Source organism: Arachis ipaensis, chromosome B06 (genome assembly GCF_000816755.2).
Source record: "Arachis ipaensis cultivar K30076 chromosome B06, Araip1.1, whole genome shotgun sequence".
NCBI classification, from domain to species: Eukaryota; Viridiplantae; Streptophyta; class Magnoliopsida; order Fabales; family Fabaceae; genus Arachis; species Arachis ipaensis.
Genome location: NC_029790.2, coordinates 16,511,618 through 16,527,308, shown reverse-complemented (window position 1 = coordinate 16,527,308; position 15,691 = coordinate 16,511,618). Strand labels below are relative to the sequence as shown.

General features: G+C 35.8%; 1 protein-coding gene across 20 annotated transcripts; it reads left to right on the top strand.

Annotated features, from left to right (window-relative positions):
* On the top strand, positions 8,805-14,051 carry LOC107645757 (ribosomal protein L11 methyltransferase). 20 transcript variants are annotated; one of them, XM_021104137.1, is made up of 13 exons: positions 8,811-9,078; positions 9,304-9,413; positions 10,063-10,181; positions 10,496-10,617; positions 10,690-10,741; positions 10,890-11,026; positions 11,742-11,771; positions 11,911-12,004; positions 12,364-12,381; positions 12,522-12,558; positions 12,644-12,773; positions 13,273-13,602; positions 13,751-14,051. In XM_021104137.1, the coding sequence occupies exons 9-13, from the start codon at positions 12,369-12,371 to the stop codon at positions 13,862-13,864; spliced, it is 624 nt and encodes a 207-aa protein (XP_020959796.1). In that variant the 5' UTR covers positions 8,811-9,078; positions 9,304-9,413; positions 10,063-10,181; positions 10,496-10,617; positions 10,690-10,741; positions 10,890-11,026; positions 11,742-11,771; positions 11,911-12,004; positions 12,364-12,368; the 3' UTR covers positions 13,865-14,051. The 20 variants fall into 20 exon arrangements, 14 of the variants coding, with proteins under 14 accessions (XP_020959796.1, XP_020959795.1, XP_020959793.1 ...); XM_021104136.1 differs by having other exon boundaries at positions 10,856-11,026; XM_021104134.1 differs by having other exon boundaries at positions 10,837-11,026.

The following is a 15,691-nucleotide window of genomic DNA, read 5'->3' as shown; positions in this document are numbered from 1 at the left end:
TTTATTGAGCATTGGAGCTTCATCCCAAATTATTAAGCTACTTTAGATGAGCAGCTCAGCCTTCAAACTGCCATGCTTGATGTTGCAACTAGATTCATCAGTAATTGTAATGGGTATTGAAAATCTATAATGAACCGTTCTGACACCAGGTAGGAGTAAATACGTAATTCCACTGGATGCGATATTTAAAGCAATCTTTCCTCTAGACCGAATAGCAGAAGAAAGTCCATTCCAAATAAATGTTTTACCACACTCACCATGCCCATAAACGAAGTAAAAACCACCAGAGTCTGTAATAACAGCATTGAGTATCTCATCGAATATTAACCTTTGCTCATGAGTCATCTTTTGTTCCGTATATAAGTTTGTATGAGTCAACTCATTTGTGTCATATGCTAACTCCTCTTCTATTAGCTTATTATGAAAAAGGCAAACATCAGACATCTCAAGATATGGCATTGATTGATAGGTCTCAAAGATCTCGCATTGTTGTTGAGTATCTTCTCAATCTCAATAAGGCAGAGGTTTTTCAATTCGTCATCAGTCATGTTTAGTCCTAGCAAAAGCACATGATAGTTTTATAAAATATTTAATAAGTAATTCCAAAATAAAACTATTAATATTATTAATAAAAATAAAAATAATAAGAGAATACAATCTTGATATAAAAAAAAAGACATAGTAAAATACTTTGGTTTTTCAAAATTTTTCTCCTCTCATATAGTATTTCATCAGCTAATAATGTCCAAGTTGCATTTCAAACATGCTCTGCTTTGCTAATGCTATTAGATATCAGTAGCATCGCAAATAGTTTTCTCAATTAATGACCAGATGCAAGTTTAACTACCTCATTAATAGCTGCAATGAATTCCCTATCATCTAGGGATGGCAATGCCACCCGAACCCGCGGGTACCCCCTGCCCCTACCCGCTCGGGGCGGGTAATTGGGAGGGACGGGGCGGGGTCAGGTTTAGGTAATACCCAGGGACGGGTTAGGGTTCAATGTTTTACTACCCGCGGGTAGAAGTGGGGTGGGTTCTATGCGGGTTGTTGTACAGCGGGACGGGGTCGGGTAGAGCAAAAACCCGCCCCTACCTGCCCCGTTGCCACCCCTACTATCATCGCACAGTAGTCCCATGGAATAGCAAGCATCTTGGAAGCTAGAATATGTGAAGGTTGTGGTAGGCTTAGAGAAGGGGAGGTTGAATCTATGCCTTTCTTTTAAGTTTCTGAACTGACCCTTTCAAACGATATTTGAATTCTGATTCTGTTTGAACTCAGCAGCAGAAATTTATGAGACAATTTATTTTTGTCTCGTGAATATCAGAAAACAGAATAGTGCAAAGAAGAGAAAAGCTAACACCAGCATATATCCTGGTTTAGTTGCCTTGTGCTATGCAACCTACGTCCAGTCTCCTCCACAACAATGGAGGAATTTCCACTATAGTTAATAGTATTACATACACCAATTCCACAGGATTGACACAATCCTTTCACACTCAAGTTCTAACCTAACTTGACATTGGCTATGCTAATACCTAACTATTCACTCTTAGTGCTAACCCAACTAAGAAAGGGATACCTTACAGGTACAAGATACAAGACACAAGACACAGACATACCTAAAGAAATCAAAAAATAACTCTAGGCTTTTCTCTCAAGTGTATCACTTAGCCTTTTTCCACTCATGGCTTTTACTTGAGCTCTCTCAATATGCCTTTTCTCACAAGAAATTACAGAAAGATAAACATTGAAAAGTACATTACAATCTGTAAAACATGAAGGAGATTGACTTCATCAACAGCCTCTTTGCTATGTAATAGACCAGATTTGCTAGCCTTTAATTCAGTTCTTCATTCTGGCAGAATGCTCCTTTTACTAGGAAACACTGTCCAGTTAGATGAACTTCTTCAAAGAACACTTCTCAGAACAAAACCTCAATACTCTGGTTATCTCTCCTTGATTTCTGAATGAACATCAAACCTCTTTTATCTCCTTGCATGTTGCTGGGTTCTTCTTCCAAAATCAACTTCTTGAGCCTTGAGCTTCACCAACCCGCTGTCTCACTTTTTCCCATTAATCCTCACAATGAAAATTTTGCTTCTGACCTTCCAAGGTTGACCGAAAGCCATAAAACAGCAACCACAAAAATCTTCCAATGGCAAAACGGATTTGAGCCATTGATAAGCTACTTGGTCCCCAAGACTTCCTTGTGACCGTAGATATACAGCAGATTAGGACAGAAAACAACTTTCCCTTGTATGCCATTTTCAGACTTGCAGAGAGTTGGAAAGAAGAGAATAAGATCTGATGCATGAAAAAGGAAATGAGTTATCTTTAACCTTTACCTAAGCTTGATTTGGTTTGAAATGGATGATTAGACTTCTGCCTTTCAAGCTTGGTCTTTCTCTTTCTTTCTTCTCTCATGACTAGCTTAAGAACTAAGCTCTCTTTCTTACTTTTTCTGAGTTCTGTGATTTGACTGAGACAGAGAAAGAGAATGTTGATTTGGTGAAAGCAAGTGAGAGAAAATTGAAATCAATTCGGGCTTGGATCGGGTTCTACTCAAGTTCAGCCCGTTGGTGCTTTGCCTTTGCTTTTTTGAGGAATTGAGCTTGAGATGAACGACTTAGGCTTGTTTTATTTTCACTTACCATTCAGCCCACCAGCAGATATCTTTTGTTTAATGTTGGGCTGTTGCAACACTTATTTTGGTCTGCATCACTTATCCAAAATAATCAAAACTAATTGGGTGATTAGCCCACTAATCAAATGTTTGTCATCATCAATTACATTAATTAATTTCTTAACTCAACAATCTCCCCCTTGATGACAAACATTATTTAAGCAATAATCAAAAGAAAATGAATTTGAGTAAGGTTTAGAAACTCCTTTTGATTTTTGTCATTCGCTTTTATGTTGCTCCCCCTTTCCTTTTCAAGATTAGCTCCCCCTGGATTTATGCTCTTCTTTTCTTTCCTGTTTACATATGCTTATTTGGAACCACACAGATACTATATACTAACCAAAGATGCGGCAAACAGTGATGATTTTAATAGCCAAAACAGAGCATTAACACATCAGGGTCAAGGTCAAGACAACAACATATCATAAAGCAAGTTTCCAACATCATTCACAACAGTTCACAATATTTGCAAATCAAGATTATTAAAATCTGCAGCAGTCAAACAAAATCCACAAAAAACAGTAACAAAATCCACAAAAAATAGTAATAAAAAATAACTTTAGTCAATTTAGCATTCAGCATTCCAGCTATTGCACCTATTATTCCCCTTTTGTCATCAAGGGTGGATAATAAGCAAGATCAACAAAAACATCTACGTAAAACCTGCAGGAAGGTGTTAGAACATAGTTCAAAATATGGAGTAAATTAAAACTAAGTACAGCAGTAGTTAGGATATTACAGTCATCCAAGACAACAAAAGTAGTTCAAAAGTAGCAAAATAAGCAGAATTCATGAGACAAAAACAGCAGACAGCAGCAGCTTCAAGAAACAATCCTAGGCATCCGAACCATTTTCCTCTGAATCAACTTCTTCATCAGCATCAGTGGCAGGGTCTTCATCCTTTTGAAGGTTATCAATGAAAGTCATGAACACAGCCACTCTATCTCTTGACTTACGGAGGAAATTCTCGTGCTTGCTTGCTAGCTTCCTTTGCTCTTTGCTCATAGCAATCAAGTGATTAGATTGAGAGACAAACTCCTAACAACATCCTTGACAATATTTAGCAGGCCAGATTTCTGGCCAGTAGAGATGGAAGTACCCTCGATGGAAGGAGGAGGAGATACATCGGGAATGAACTCTTCATCATCATCATCATCATCATCTAGAACCACTCTCTCAAATCGAGTAGGTCTTTTTTGCTGTTTCACTGCACCACCTCCCTTTAGATATGAATGTTTATTTTCATAATCCTCATTGGTCAGGTCAACACCAAAATGCTCAAATATGCAAGTTAGAAACATGCCATAAGGAAGTGCTTTGTCTTTTTCACTCCTAACAGAGTCAAACATGTATCTAACCATCAAATATGCAAATGAAATTTCTATTTTGGTGAGAAGGGCATATAAAACAAGAGTTTCAATGTAGGAAACCCTTTGATATGAACCACTTTGAGGAAGTATGATGTGGTTGACGATTCTGTGCAACTGAGCACGTTCATATCCTAGGACTTTGTGAGTGGGTGTAATGCCATCATTCAAGGAGACATGTTCACAAATATTTGCCAAAACATCATTGTAAGAAACACCAACTCCTTCATCCCACTTAACCGAAACGTAAGCACAAGGCCCAACATCAGTATATTTCTAAGCTTCACTGATAGTTTCGTTATTTAACACTATGTCTCGGCCCTTTTACATATGAGTGAACAGTGCCTTCATGATATGTCATGTTGGCATAAAACTCTTTGACCAAAAGAGGATAAACTGGCTTTTTTATGTTAAAAAGATGATTCTAGTCCAGAAATTCCAAGTTTTCAACAAAAAGAAAGCCTTTCTTTTTCAAAGATAGTAAATCAGCAAGAAAAGAGGGGCATAAGATACGGTACCTAATAACGCCTTCATAAAAGTCATTGTTCATGGCAGACCTAAATCTAAAAGGATTATAGTTGGAGTGTGAGGTCATGAAATGGGATTTATGATCAAAAGGATCAATGTCAGGTTCTCTAACTGATTTAAGGGATAGACGAGGATTACCTCTCTGTGAACGCAAGGGAACAGACCTTGACCTAGGTTGTGTTGGCTCGGAGGGAGGTGTAGTCACGGCTGGCCGTTTCCCTTTCAAAGTGCTAGGCTTCGAAGATCCTGGTTTTGATGGAGGTTCCTTCGGAGGTTGAGAGTTTGGCGTCGACTTGGCCGAAGAAGGGATCCTTGAAGGGTTCTTGGTGCGAGCCATGGGATCGATTCTAGGAGGCGAAGTAGGAGGAGATGGAGATGGAGTGAAGGTTCTTCATCATTTTGTGGTTTCTGGCTTAAGAAGAGACAAAGAGTAATGGAGGTAGTGGAGGAAACCGAAGGGTTTGAGAAGGAGTTAAGGAGGGAAGAGAAGGATTATTGGTAACCGTACCCAAAAGAAAATTTCTTAAACCATGCAACTACATCACCTTGTGATATGACGTGAAAAGACATGACCTCACAAAAAAAAATTTTATTTGATTTTAAAATAAAATAGGAAATTAATTTTAAATTTTGAAAATTCTTTTTGAAAGAAAAAATTTAAATCAACCAGAAAGCCTTTTTGGACAAACATTATGAATCACACAAGCTAACAAAAACAAAAAAAAAAACAATATGTAACATTCATATTGGGCCCAGAGGTGGTTTGAATTAAGGAAACACATAGGACCACCCATGATATGATTTTTGAGGTTGGCCCATATCAACTTTCACTTGCAACAATCCCAAAACACGCTGATTGAAGGGAAAATTCTTCATATGCCCAGAATTGTCTCATACCTGTTTATGAGACAAAAATTCTAACAAACATATCAGCAATTTTTAAACAATGAATCATAGCTCAGAATTCCTAGGCTAGTCCTAAGCATGCAGAATCTGTCCTCAGCAAGTGGTTTTGTGAAAATATCTGCTAATTGCAAATAAAGAATCATAACTCAAAATTCCTAGACAAGTCCTAAGCATGCAGAATCTATCCTCAGCTAATGGTTTTGTGAAAATATCTTCTAATTGCTCCTCCGATGTAACAAATTGAATGCTAATATCCCCTTTTTGGACATGTTCTCTTATTGAATGAAATTTCACTTTAATATGTTTGGTCCTAGAGTGTAAAATTGGATTTTTATAAATGTTAAAAGCACTCATATTATCACACAACAGGAGAATATTTTCAGCATTTAACTTGTAATCAGCAAGTTGTGTTTTTAACCATAAAAGCTGAGAACAACAAGAAGAAGCAACTATACTCAACCTCTACAGTGGATAAAGCCACTGTTGGCTGCTTTTTACTTGACCAAACATTCAAGAACTTTCCAAGGAAGCAACATAAGCCTGAAGTGCTCCTTCTATCAACTCTATCACCAGCAAAATCTACATCACAATAACCAACTGCAGAAAAATCATCAATCTTAGGATACCAAAGACCAAAGTTAGATGTGCCATGAACATATCTAATGATCCTCTTAACTGCAGAAAGATGTGACTCTTTAGGTTTGGATTGGAACCTTGAACACATTCCAACACTTTTCACAATATCAGGTCTAGAGGAAGTTAAGTACATAAGAGAACCAATCATTCCTCTATACCTAGTCTCATCAACATCTTTCTCAGTTTCTCCCTTATCTAATTTTGAATTAGGGTGCATGGGAGTTCCCATGGGTTTGGCATTTTCCATACTAAATTTCTTAACTAATTCCTTAGCATACTTATCTTGATGAATGAAAATACCTTTTTCAGTTTGTTTAATTTGTAGCCCAAGGAAAAAATTAAGTTCATCCATCATACTCATGTCAAATTCACTTGTCATGAGTTTTTCAAATTCAGAACAAAAGGATTCATTGGCTGATCCAAAAAATAATGTCATCAACATATATTTAGACTAGAATAAAGGAATCATTAGAGTTCTTGATAAATAGAGTTGTGTCTGTGGTGCCTCTTTGAAAATCATTTTTCAAAAGAAAAGATCTAAGTCTCTCATACCAAGCTCTAGGAGCTTGTCTCAAACCATAGAGAGCTTTAGATAATTTGAAAATATGGTTGGAAAACTCTTTATTTTCAAAACCTGGTGGCTGCTCCACATACACTTCCCTATCTATCACACCATTTAAAAATGCACATTTCACATCCATTTGATATAATTTAAAACCACAAAATGCAGCATAAGCTAAGAGAAGTCTTATGGCTTCCATTCGGGCAACAGGGTCAAAGGATTCATCAAAGTCTATTCCTTCTTCTTGGTCATATCCTTGTTCCACTAGTCTTGCTTTGTTTCTTGCAATGCTACCATCCTCTCCTAGCTTGTTCCGAAAAATCCACTTGGTTTCGGTCACTTTCTTTCCATTTGGTCTAGGAACCAATGTCCAAACTTGGTTCTTCTCAAACTCTTGGAGCTCATCTTCCATTGCCTTTATCCAAGAAGGGTCACCAAAGGCTTCCTTAACATTTTGAGGCTCCATCTGAGAAAGAAGGGCAATCTTTGTTCCTTCATTTTCTTTTCTTGTTGAAGACCGAGTTCTAACTCCATGAGAGACGTCCCCAATGACAAATTCCTCAGGATAATTCTTTAAGAATCTCCATTCACGAGGTCTGGTGGACTTGGAGTCAGATTCAGATACCAAAGGATTCTGGGTGCTGCTGGCTTCATGATTTCCTTCAGATTCATGAGACAAAATGGAATTGTCTCTTGAATTTTCAGCAACAACAGTTTCTGGTTCAGCTTGAACAGAATTTCCATTTTCTTGATTTTGCACAGTTTCAACGTCCTTTTGAGCTTGATTTCCTGCATCACAATCTTTCAAAATACTTTGCACCAAGTTAGTATCACAAAATGTAACATGTATGGACTCCTCAATAATCCTAGCATCTTGATGATAAACTCTATATGCTTTACTAGTTGTGGAATATCCTACAAATAAACACTCATACGCCTTTGGATCAAATTTACCCAAATTGTCCTTGTTATTTAAAACAAAACATTTGCATCCAAAGATGTGCAAGTAATCTAAGTTTGGTGGGTACCCTTTCCAAAGTTCATAAGGGGTTTTCTTCAAAAATTTTCTTATGATTGTTCTATTCAAAATGTGGCAAGCTATGTTAACCACTTCAGCCCAAAGGAATTTTGAAACATTACTCTCACAAAGCATAGCTCTTGTCATTTCTTGTATGCTTCTATTTCTTCTTTCCACCACACCATTTTGTTGTGGTGTCTTTGGACAAGAGAAGTTGTGAGATATTCCAAATTTCTCACAAAAGGATTCAAATAAATTGTTTTCAAATTTAGTTCCATGATCACTTCTTATAGAAGAAATCTTTAAATCCTTTTCATTTTGAATTTTCTTGCAAAAAGGTTCAAAGGCCGAAAAGGCTTCATTTTTGTGTGCAAGAAATAAAACCCAGCCAAACCTAGTATAGTCATCCACAATCACTAAACCATAATATTTACCACCTAGGCTTTGAGTTCTTGTTGGACCAAATAAATCAATGTGTAGCAACTCAAGCAGTCTTTTAGTAGAGATGTCTTCCTTTGGTTTAAAAGAACTTTTTGTTTGTTTTTCCATTTGGCAAGCATCACAAGTGATGTCTTTGTCAAACTTTATCAAAGGAAGACCTCTTACTAATTCTTTCTTTACAAGTTTGTTTATTTGAAACATACTTGCATGGCCCAATCTCTTGTGCCATAACCACTTTTCAGATTCTTTAGAATGAAAACAAGCTACATTTTGATCCTTTAGTTCATCAAGAGTAAGTCCATACATATTATTAAAACACTTGGCAACAAAAAGCACTTCATTTGTCTTCTCATTAACAACACAGCATTCAAGTCTTTTGAAAGTCACTAAATATCCTAAATCACACAGCTGACTCACTACTAGAAAACTAGTTATTACAGACGGATATTTCCGACGGATTTTATCCTACGGAAATACAGAGGGATTTTTTGTCGGAAAATAAAAAAAATAATTAGCATAAATTACAGACGGAAAAGAGAATCCGTCGATAATTCCGTCGGAAAAATTAATTTTTTTCCGTGAAAAATGATTACAGACGGAAAATCCATCTGTAATTTAAATTTTCCGTCGAAAATATCGAGGTAACCCTAATTTTATCACCACCCATTCACACTCCATTCACACTCATCCCTCGAACGTTTCCAGCAGCCCTCATCCCTCGAACTCTTCTCCTCCGATAGAAGGTGGTGTCGCCGCCGGCGGGACAGACCATGGGTGCCCTCGTCATCTGGGGAAGCTCTACTCGACCCTCTTCGCATCGTTCCTCCTCGTCTCGCCGTCGCACGAAGTTCTGAGTTGAGCTCGTGGCGTCGCCGTCGCGAAGGGTTCCTCCCCTCCTCGCCATCCATTGTTTCTGATTCTCTGCTCCTCGCCGGTTTGTGATTTTGTGATTTAATCTCTGCTCCTCGCCCTCGTTGTTTCTGATTTTGTGATTTCATTTCCGATTTTGTGATTTAATCTCTGCTTCCTTTAATTCTCAAAGGTGTTTGATCTGCGGTTTTGCCTCTTATTTCCATTTCTCTCTCTCTCTCTCTCTCTCTCTCTCTCTCTCTCTCTTGTTTTCTTAGTAGCCAAACAACTTGTTCTTGTTCTTGTTTAGGTAGTAGTTGCTGCGTGTATTGGCTTTGATGTTTGTGCAAAGGAGTTGAAGATTGACCAGCCTTGAAGTTTGGTAAATGTGGTGATTCATATCTTCAAAATTTGCTTCAGGTGCCACTCTTCACAGTTTTTCAATTTTTCAAACCTAATTTCTCTGTTTATTCTTTTGTTAATTGTTATAATTACTATTTTTTATTTTTTATTCATATTAATTTCTTGTATTGTTTGCTTGATGGAGTATATTTTCTTCTACGATGATACGCTTTTTTTTCTTTTTTTCAACTTTTTTATTTTCCGATTTGATTTGATTTATTTTGGGGTTGATGGATGCTGCTGCTAATCACTTAACTTTGCTTGATTCATGCATCCAGCCATATCCAGTGAGGGAAAGTTTTTGATGTTGTCATGATAGGTTTTAGTGAATTACATCATAGTTTGATTTTATTACTAGCTACTTGGGTTTGTGATCATCCAAGATTATCCCTCTCCAGGTGAAAGAATAACTTCCTCACAAATGAGATTAGGAGAAGACTCTTCCATTAAAATGACAGCTTTTTTCCAAATTAATATATTAAAATGACAAATTTCAGCATGAAAGTTAAATGCACCAGAGAATTGGCCAATTAATTTTAGATGCAAAGTGACCTAATCTCCTAACCTCATTTTATTGTGTTTTTTAGTAAAGTGTATATCTAAAACACTTTGATATCAGAAAATACGCATTCAAATTTAAAGCCTGATAGTTTATTTCTAACACAAGTTGGAGAAGGTGGCACCCAACTTTCTGGAGGACAGAAGCAAAGAATTGCTATAGCTGATTGGGAGTAGCAAAGGTGGTTGAGAACGACATGTTTGTTTTGATGAACAAAGAACGAACATGTATGCTCTCTATGCTCCCATCCTTTTCATTCTCTCCTTCCCCTTTGTTTAATTTTGATTATTGCTTGTTCCCTACTGCAATTAAAAGGAAGCTAAGCTAAGCTAAGCTAAAATACTGTAAGTAATGCTTTATAATCTCTTTTTGACACTTTTTTGTTGGCATTATGCTTTATTTATTTATATTTTTTTTTGCTGTTGTAAAGATTAATTTTTTATTCAGAAATTGAATACTGTTGTCTGTACTTCACTTATGGATACTGCTTTGGTGTGGAGTTGACTATTGATAACATCATAGCTGAGTACTTCTGTGACAGATTCAATCTCAAGCTGCACACTGCTGGGATCATTGCTGCCAGTTTCGGATTGGCGAATCTTTTCTCCAGGCCCGGTGGAGGGTTCATATCTGATGCAGTTTCAAAGAGGTTTGGAATGAGGGGTAGGCTCTGGGCCTTGTGGCTTTGCCAAACATTCGCTGGTGTCCTCACCTATGCCAGTTGCTTCCTTACAGATAGTCAGAGTTCAACAGTAACCACCTTAAGATGTTGTTTTGCTCTTAATAGGTACATAGTGTTTTGCTCTTAATACGCCAGTTGCTCTTTATAGATTTGGGTTCCATGTTTTTTATTTATTTGTTTCTTTATTTACTTATTTGAAGTTTGAAATTGGATTGCAAGACAAGGAGAATGTTTGAGAAAAAGGGGTGTACAGGTTACAGGCAGGAGAGACAGAGCCAAGCCTCTGCCCTTCAAGATGGATTCTAGCGGCCCATGGGTCTTTTCCAGAGCTAATGAAGGGAACCCAAGAGTCAGATCCAAGTTTATTGCACCATGTTATTATATGAACAAGTAAGGTACTTACTCTCCTTCTTGCTTTTAAATTCAATTTTGACTATATAAAGGATTATTAACTGCTTCAAAGTAAGAGACTTAATATAATTTCATGACTAAGCTAGGTTTCTAAAATGGAAGTAAGAAATTATTACGTCTCTGCTGTGTTATATATTTCTCTGAATCTTCCCGAAAATAAAAGCAAACCAACCCATTGATCAAATTTAAATGTTTTTCAAGGTTCAAGCACGCAATGTATGTTTATCCATTTATTTTTATTATCTCTCATCAACAATAATAAGAAAGCAATATTTGAATTTGAAATCAATATCTACAATTTCATGCGGCCAGTAATTCATTTATTCATGATACTATATTACAATATTCCTAGCTAGTATAGGTTTAGTGTTCACTTGATTGCAGGGCTTGTTAAGTTATTAATTAATCATACTTGTTCACTTGATTTCACTCCTTCTCTGTCTGCTGTACGTTCTAACATAACCTTTTTAATAAATTGAGATCATAATATATATTTTCTAAATTAATTAAGTGAATGAATCTAGTCTTTAACCGTGAACACAAATAGTTAATTAGTTGTTGCTTGTATGATAAATATAGTACTCATGAAGCTACTTAATTTTAAGGATAATTTTAAGTTTTCTTCTCTCTAACATTCTTCTCTCCAAATTTTGTTGCTTTATTCTAATTATTTGAATGTGTTCTTGTTTGACAGTTGACTGAACAAAAATTGACGAGAAGGAAGGTATAAGCTTTTCTTGTTTGAGGTTACTTGTTTGTTAGAGTTACTTGCTTGTTTGAGGTTACTTGCTAAGATTAAAGCCTCGCTATATGTATTTGTTGCTGCAAATCAATGGCTTATTGAATTCTGTTTTTGGCTGCAGTTTTTCTCATCAAATGGTTTTCCTTGCCCAAGTCTCTAATTTACAATGTTCTCTTTGCCTTGTGCTCTCTCCTACTAGGGAGCTAGCTCAACAAGTATGCTTCTTATCTTTTAATGCATAGGTTGTTGTTTCATTGATTTTAGGCTCTTTATCTTTCAAAACCAGTGTCGCACTTTGCCTATTGCTTAGTTCATTGAGATGCAGCATTACTGCATTACATTCAAATCTGTTTTGACAATAATAGATATTTCAATGTGTGTGGTAGCTTTGATTAAGTGTCTGCCTAAATGGAGTTATTCCTACTTAGTCAAAGGACTAAAATGAACATTACCTCCTTGTTATTCACATATAATTTTATATATTTGATGCAACTTAATATTGATTAGTAATTTAGAATAGAAGCTTCTCTATTCAATTAAGTTACTCAACTTCCCTTGAAATTTGATTATGCAGGGTCCATGCCTAAGCAAAGTGGGCACTACTGTTTCTTTTATTTAGTGATGGCACTACTGTTTCTATTATCTCTTTTCCGTTCTTACTTTTCGGTGGGTTTGGTATGAATGTGAATATGATCTTTGCTTCTTTTTTTTTTTTCTCTCTTGGTTCTTCAGGAATCCGACAATATCAGAGGGTGAAAACCAACGAGAGGTACTCTGCAGTTCTAATCTGATCAAGGCACTCATTTTATGTGAACTGTTTCAAACACTTCTAAAACTCTGCAGATTTGTGTTAGTTCCATTTTTCTTGAAGGTGAGGATATAAATATGAGCATTTCACATGCTGCTGATTCTATTGGTTTGAAAGAGATACCAAGATATGAAGTTAAAATTATTGAGGAGGATGACTGGATGAAAGGAGCTCAGGTCAGTTTGCTTCTTGGTTTCTGTTTAATAGCTAACTGCTAATTGTTTGGTTTCTATTTAATAGCTATTAAATTTACTGCGTTCTTTACTTAGCATTCTTATTCGGGGAATGATCACTTATTCATATTATGGAAAACTATCAGTGCGAGAATGCCTTTGGTGTACAGTAGAGTTCATTTTAATTCTTACTTTGTTTCCTTGAACATCTGTGTGGAAAGCTAAATATTATAACCGTCTCTATCATATTCACATATTTTAACTGTCTTTTTTTGGTTAATTGACAGAACATATGACAGATATAAATTTTCAGAGACATTTTGATATGACATGTTCTGTACTTATTGGGCCTTATATAGGGTTTGGGGTTTAATTAAGTTAGTATGAAAGAGCATATTATTGATGTAATAGAATCAGTTGAGAAATTAATCAAATGAGAGTTCAGGAAAGCAATTCTAGACCTTCTGCAGTTTCATATTCACCAATAATAGACCTTTTGCAGTTTGGTGCTGCCTTTGCCATTGGAGTCGATATAGATTCACAAGCAATTGCATCAGCATCTGAAAATGCTACTCTGAATAACATCAGACCAAACAAGCTGCAACTGCACTTGATTGCAAGCCAAACTTCTTCATCCTGCAGGGATGACTGGCCATCTAGAGTTGTCGAGGGAGAAAATGCTTTCGAGATAGACAGAGTCACTCACAAGGATAAATATGATGTGGTCATCGCAAACATACTTTTAAATCCTCTGTTAAATCTTGCTGATCAAATTATCTTTTCTGTAAAGCCTGGAGCAATTATTGGTCTCTCTGGAATCTTAAGTGAACAGGTAGTTTAAATGTTCAATTAATTCTCATTATCGATTTTCTTTATTCGGAATGCAGCTATCTCTTTGCTGCCAAATGCAAATTCTTGTTGGTGGAACTGCTTCGAATCACATTCTCCTCCTAAATTCATCTCCTTTGTTCCTTATGCAGGTCCAGAACTTATTACAGAAATATTCACTATTCTTAGAAGGCATAGAAGTGTCGAAAATGGATGACTGGGCCTGTGTGAGTGGCAGAAAAAGAAAGAATATAGATATCTGCTGATTTGTTGCTGTAGATGCTTGGTTTAGGGGTTTAACTTTTCTCATCCAATCATTCTTTGCCGTTTTAATGCCACCCAGAATGTTTTACAAGAAGCAGCATGTTGATGATATACTAGGAATTATAGTTGATGATCAATACATTTTGTTTGTGTTTTGAATTATATATATTGACTTGCTTGTTTATAGTACTTTTCTTTTAGTTTGATAATACGATGAATTTGTTTATTTTTTGAAATATTATAAATATTCGAATACAAATTAGATAAAAATTTGTATTAAATTTATATTTATTTTGTATGAAAATAAGTTTATTTTGTAATTAGAAAAAAAAAATTTTTACCTTACTGACGAATTTACAGACGGATTTTCTGTCTGTAATCAGAGTGTGAGATGATTTTCCAAAGTTCAAATTACAGACGGAAAATCTGTTGGAAAGTTCGTCGGTTTCGAGAAATGGATGGAGAATTTACAGAGGGAAAATCCGTCGGTAACTGGTAAAAATCCGTCTGTAATTTTCCGACGGAAAAAAATCCGTCGGTAAATAATTTCTGACGGGGCTTTTACAGAGGGACAAAATCCGTCGGTAATTTCGTCGGTAACCAAAAATCCGTCTGTAATAAGGACTAAATATGTCTGTAAATCTGTCTGTAATAACTAGTTTTCTTGTAGTGACTTATACTCAAAAGATTGTGCTTCAAACCACATACCAAAAATACATCATCAATGAAAGTAGATTGTTCATTACCTACTTTTCCAACAGTAATAATTTTACCTTTACCATCATCTCCAAAGGTCACAAAACCTCCATCATACTTATTCAGTTTGATAAAATAAGTTGACCTTCCAGTCATGTGCCTTGAGCATCCACTATCCATGTACCACATGTCTTTTTTATTCTTGGATGCTAGGCAAATCTATATGAAGAGTTTCAAGTAGCCTTAGGTATCCAAATTAATTTGGATCCTTTGAAGTTAATCCATCTTGGTTGCCCAAGTGCATTGAAATCACAAACAACATTATAAATTTGGTTTTCCACAACTCTCTTTTCAATAAAACATTGTGCATATGAGTGACCAAATTTTTTGCAATTAAAACAATGATTTTCTGATGCATGTTACTGAAATTTAGATGAGCTACCATGCTGGAAATGATTACATGATTGAAACTTTCTGGTTTTTGGAAGAGGTTCATTTCTTTTGACAAACTGATTTTTGTTATAATTATTCCTCTTTACAAAAGAATTTTCACCAGAATTTTTGAAAACTTTTGGGTTCTTCGAAAATGAGGTTTTGTTGTAAAAAAGTGGTTTCTTGAAGGCGACCTCATTTTTCGAAATGTATCACAAACCTGGCCTATTTGAACTAGGTTCAGTTCTTAGTGAAGGCTCAGTTTCACTAGTGTATACTTCATCAAATTTTTCTTCAAATGTTGGAACATATCCAATACCAAATTTGATTGGTGTGGATTTAGTATTTGATGAAGATGCCACAAATTTTATAGAGGAATCATTGAAAATTGCATCTTCCTTGGCTATATAGCCTAAACCAGATTTTTTAAATAATGGTCTTTGACTCGCAAGTAATTTGTCCAGGTTACTTGAACTTTGAGCAAATTTTGCTAAGTCACCATTTAGTCTTTTAATCATATCATTTAATCTTTCATTTTCAGCAATTAACTCATGAGAAGGATCCACAATGTGCTTTCCTTTTAATTTTTCAAGTTCAGATTTTAGAAATCTGTTTTCTTCAATGATGTCTAAAGCACATTCAGTTTCCTTCACTTTTTCTTTTAAAAAATTATTTTCAGCTCTTAACACATCTCTTTCAGA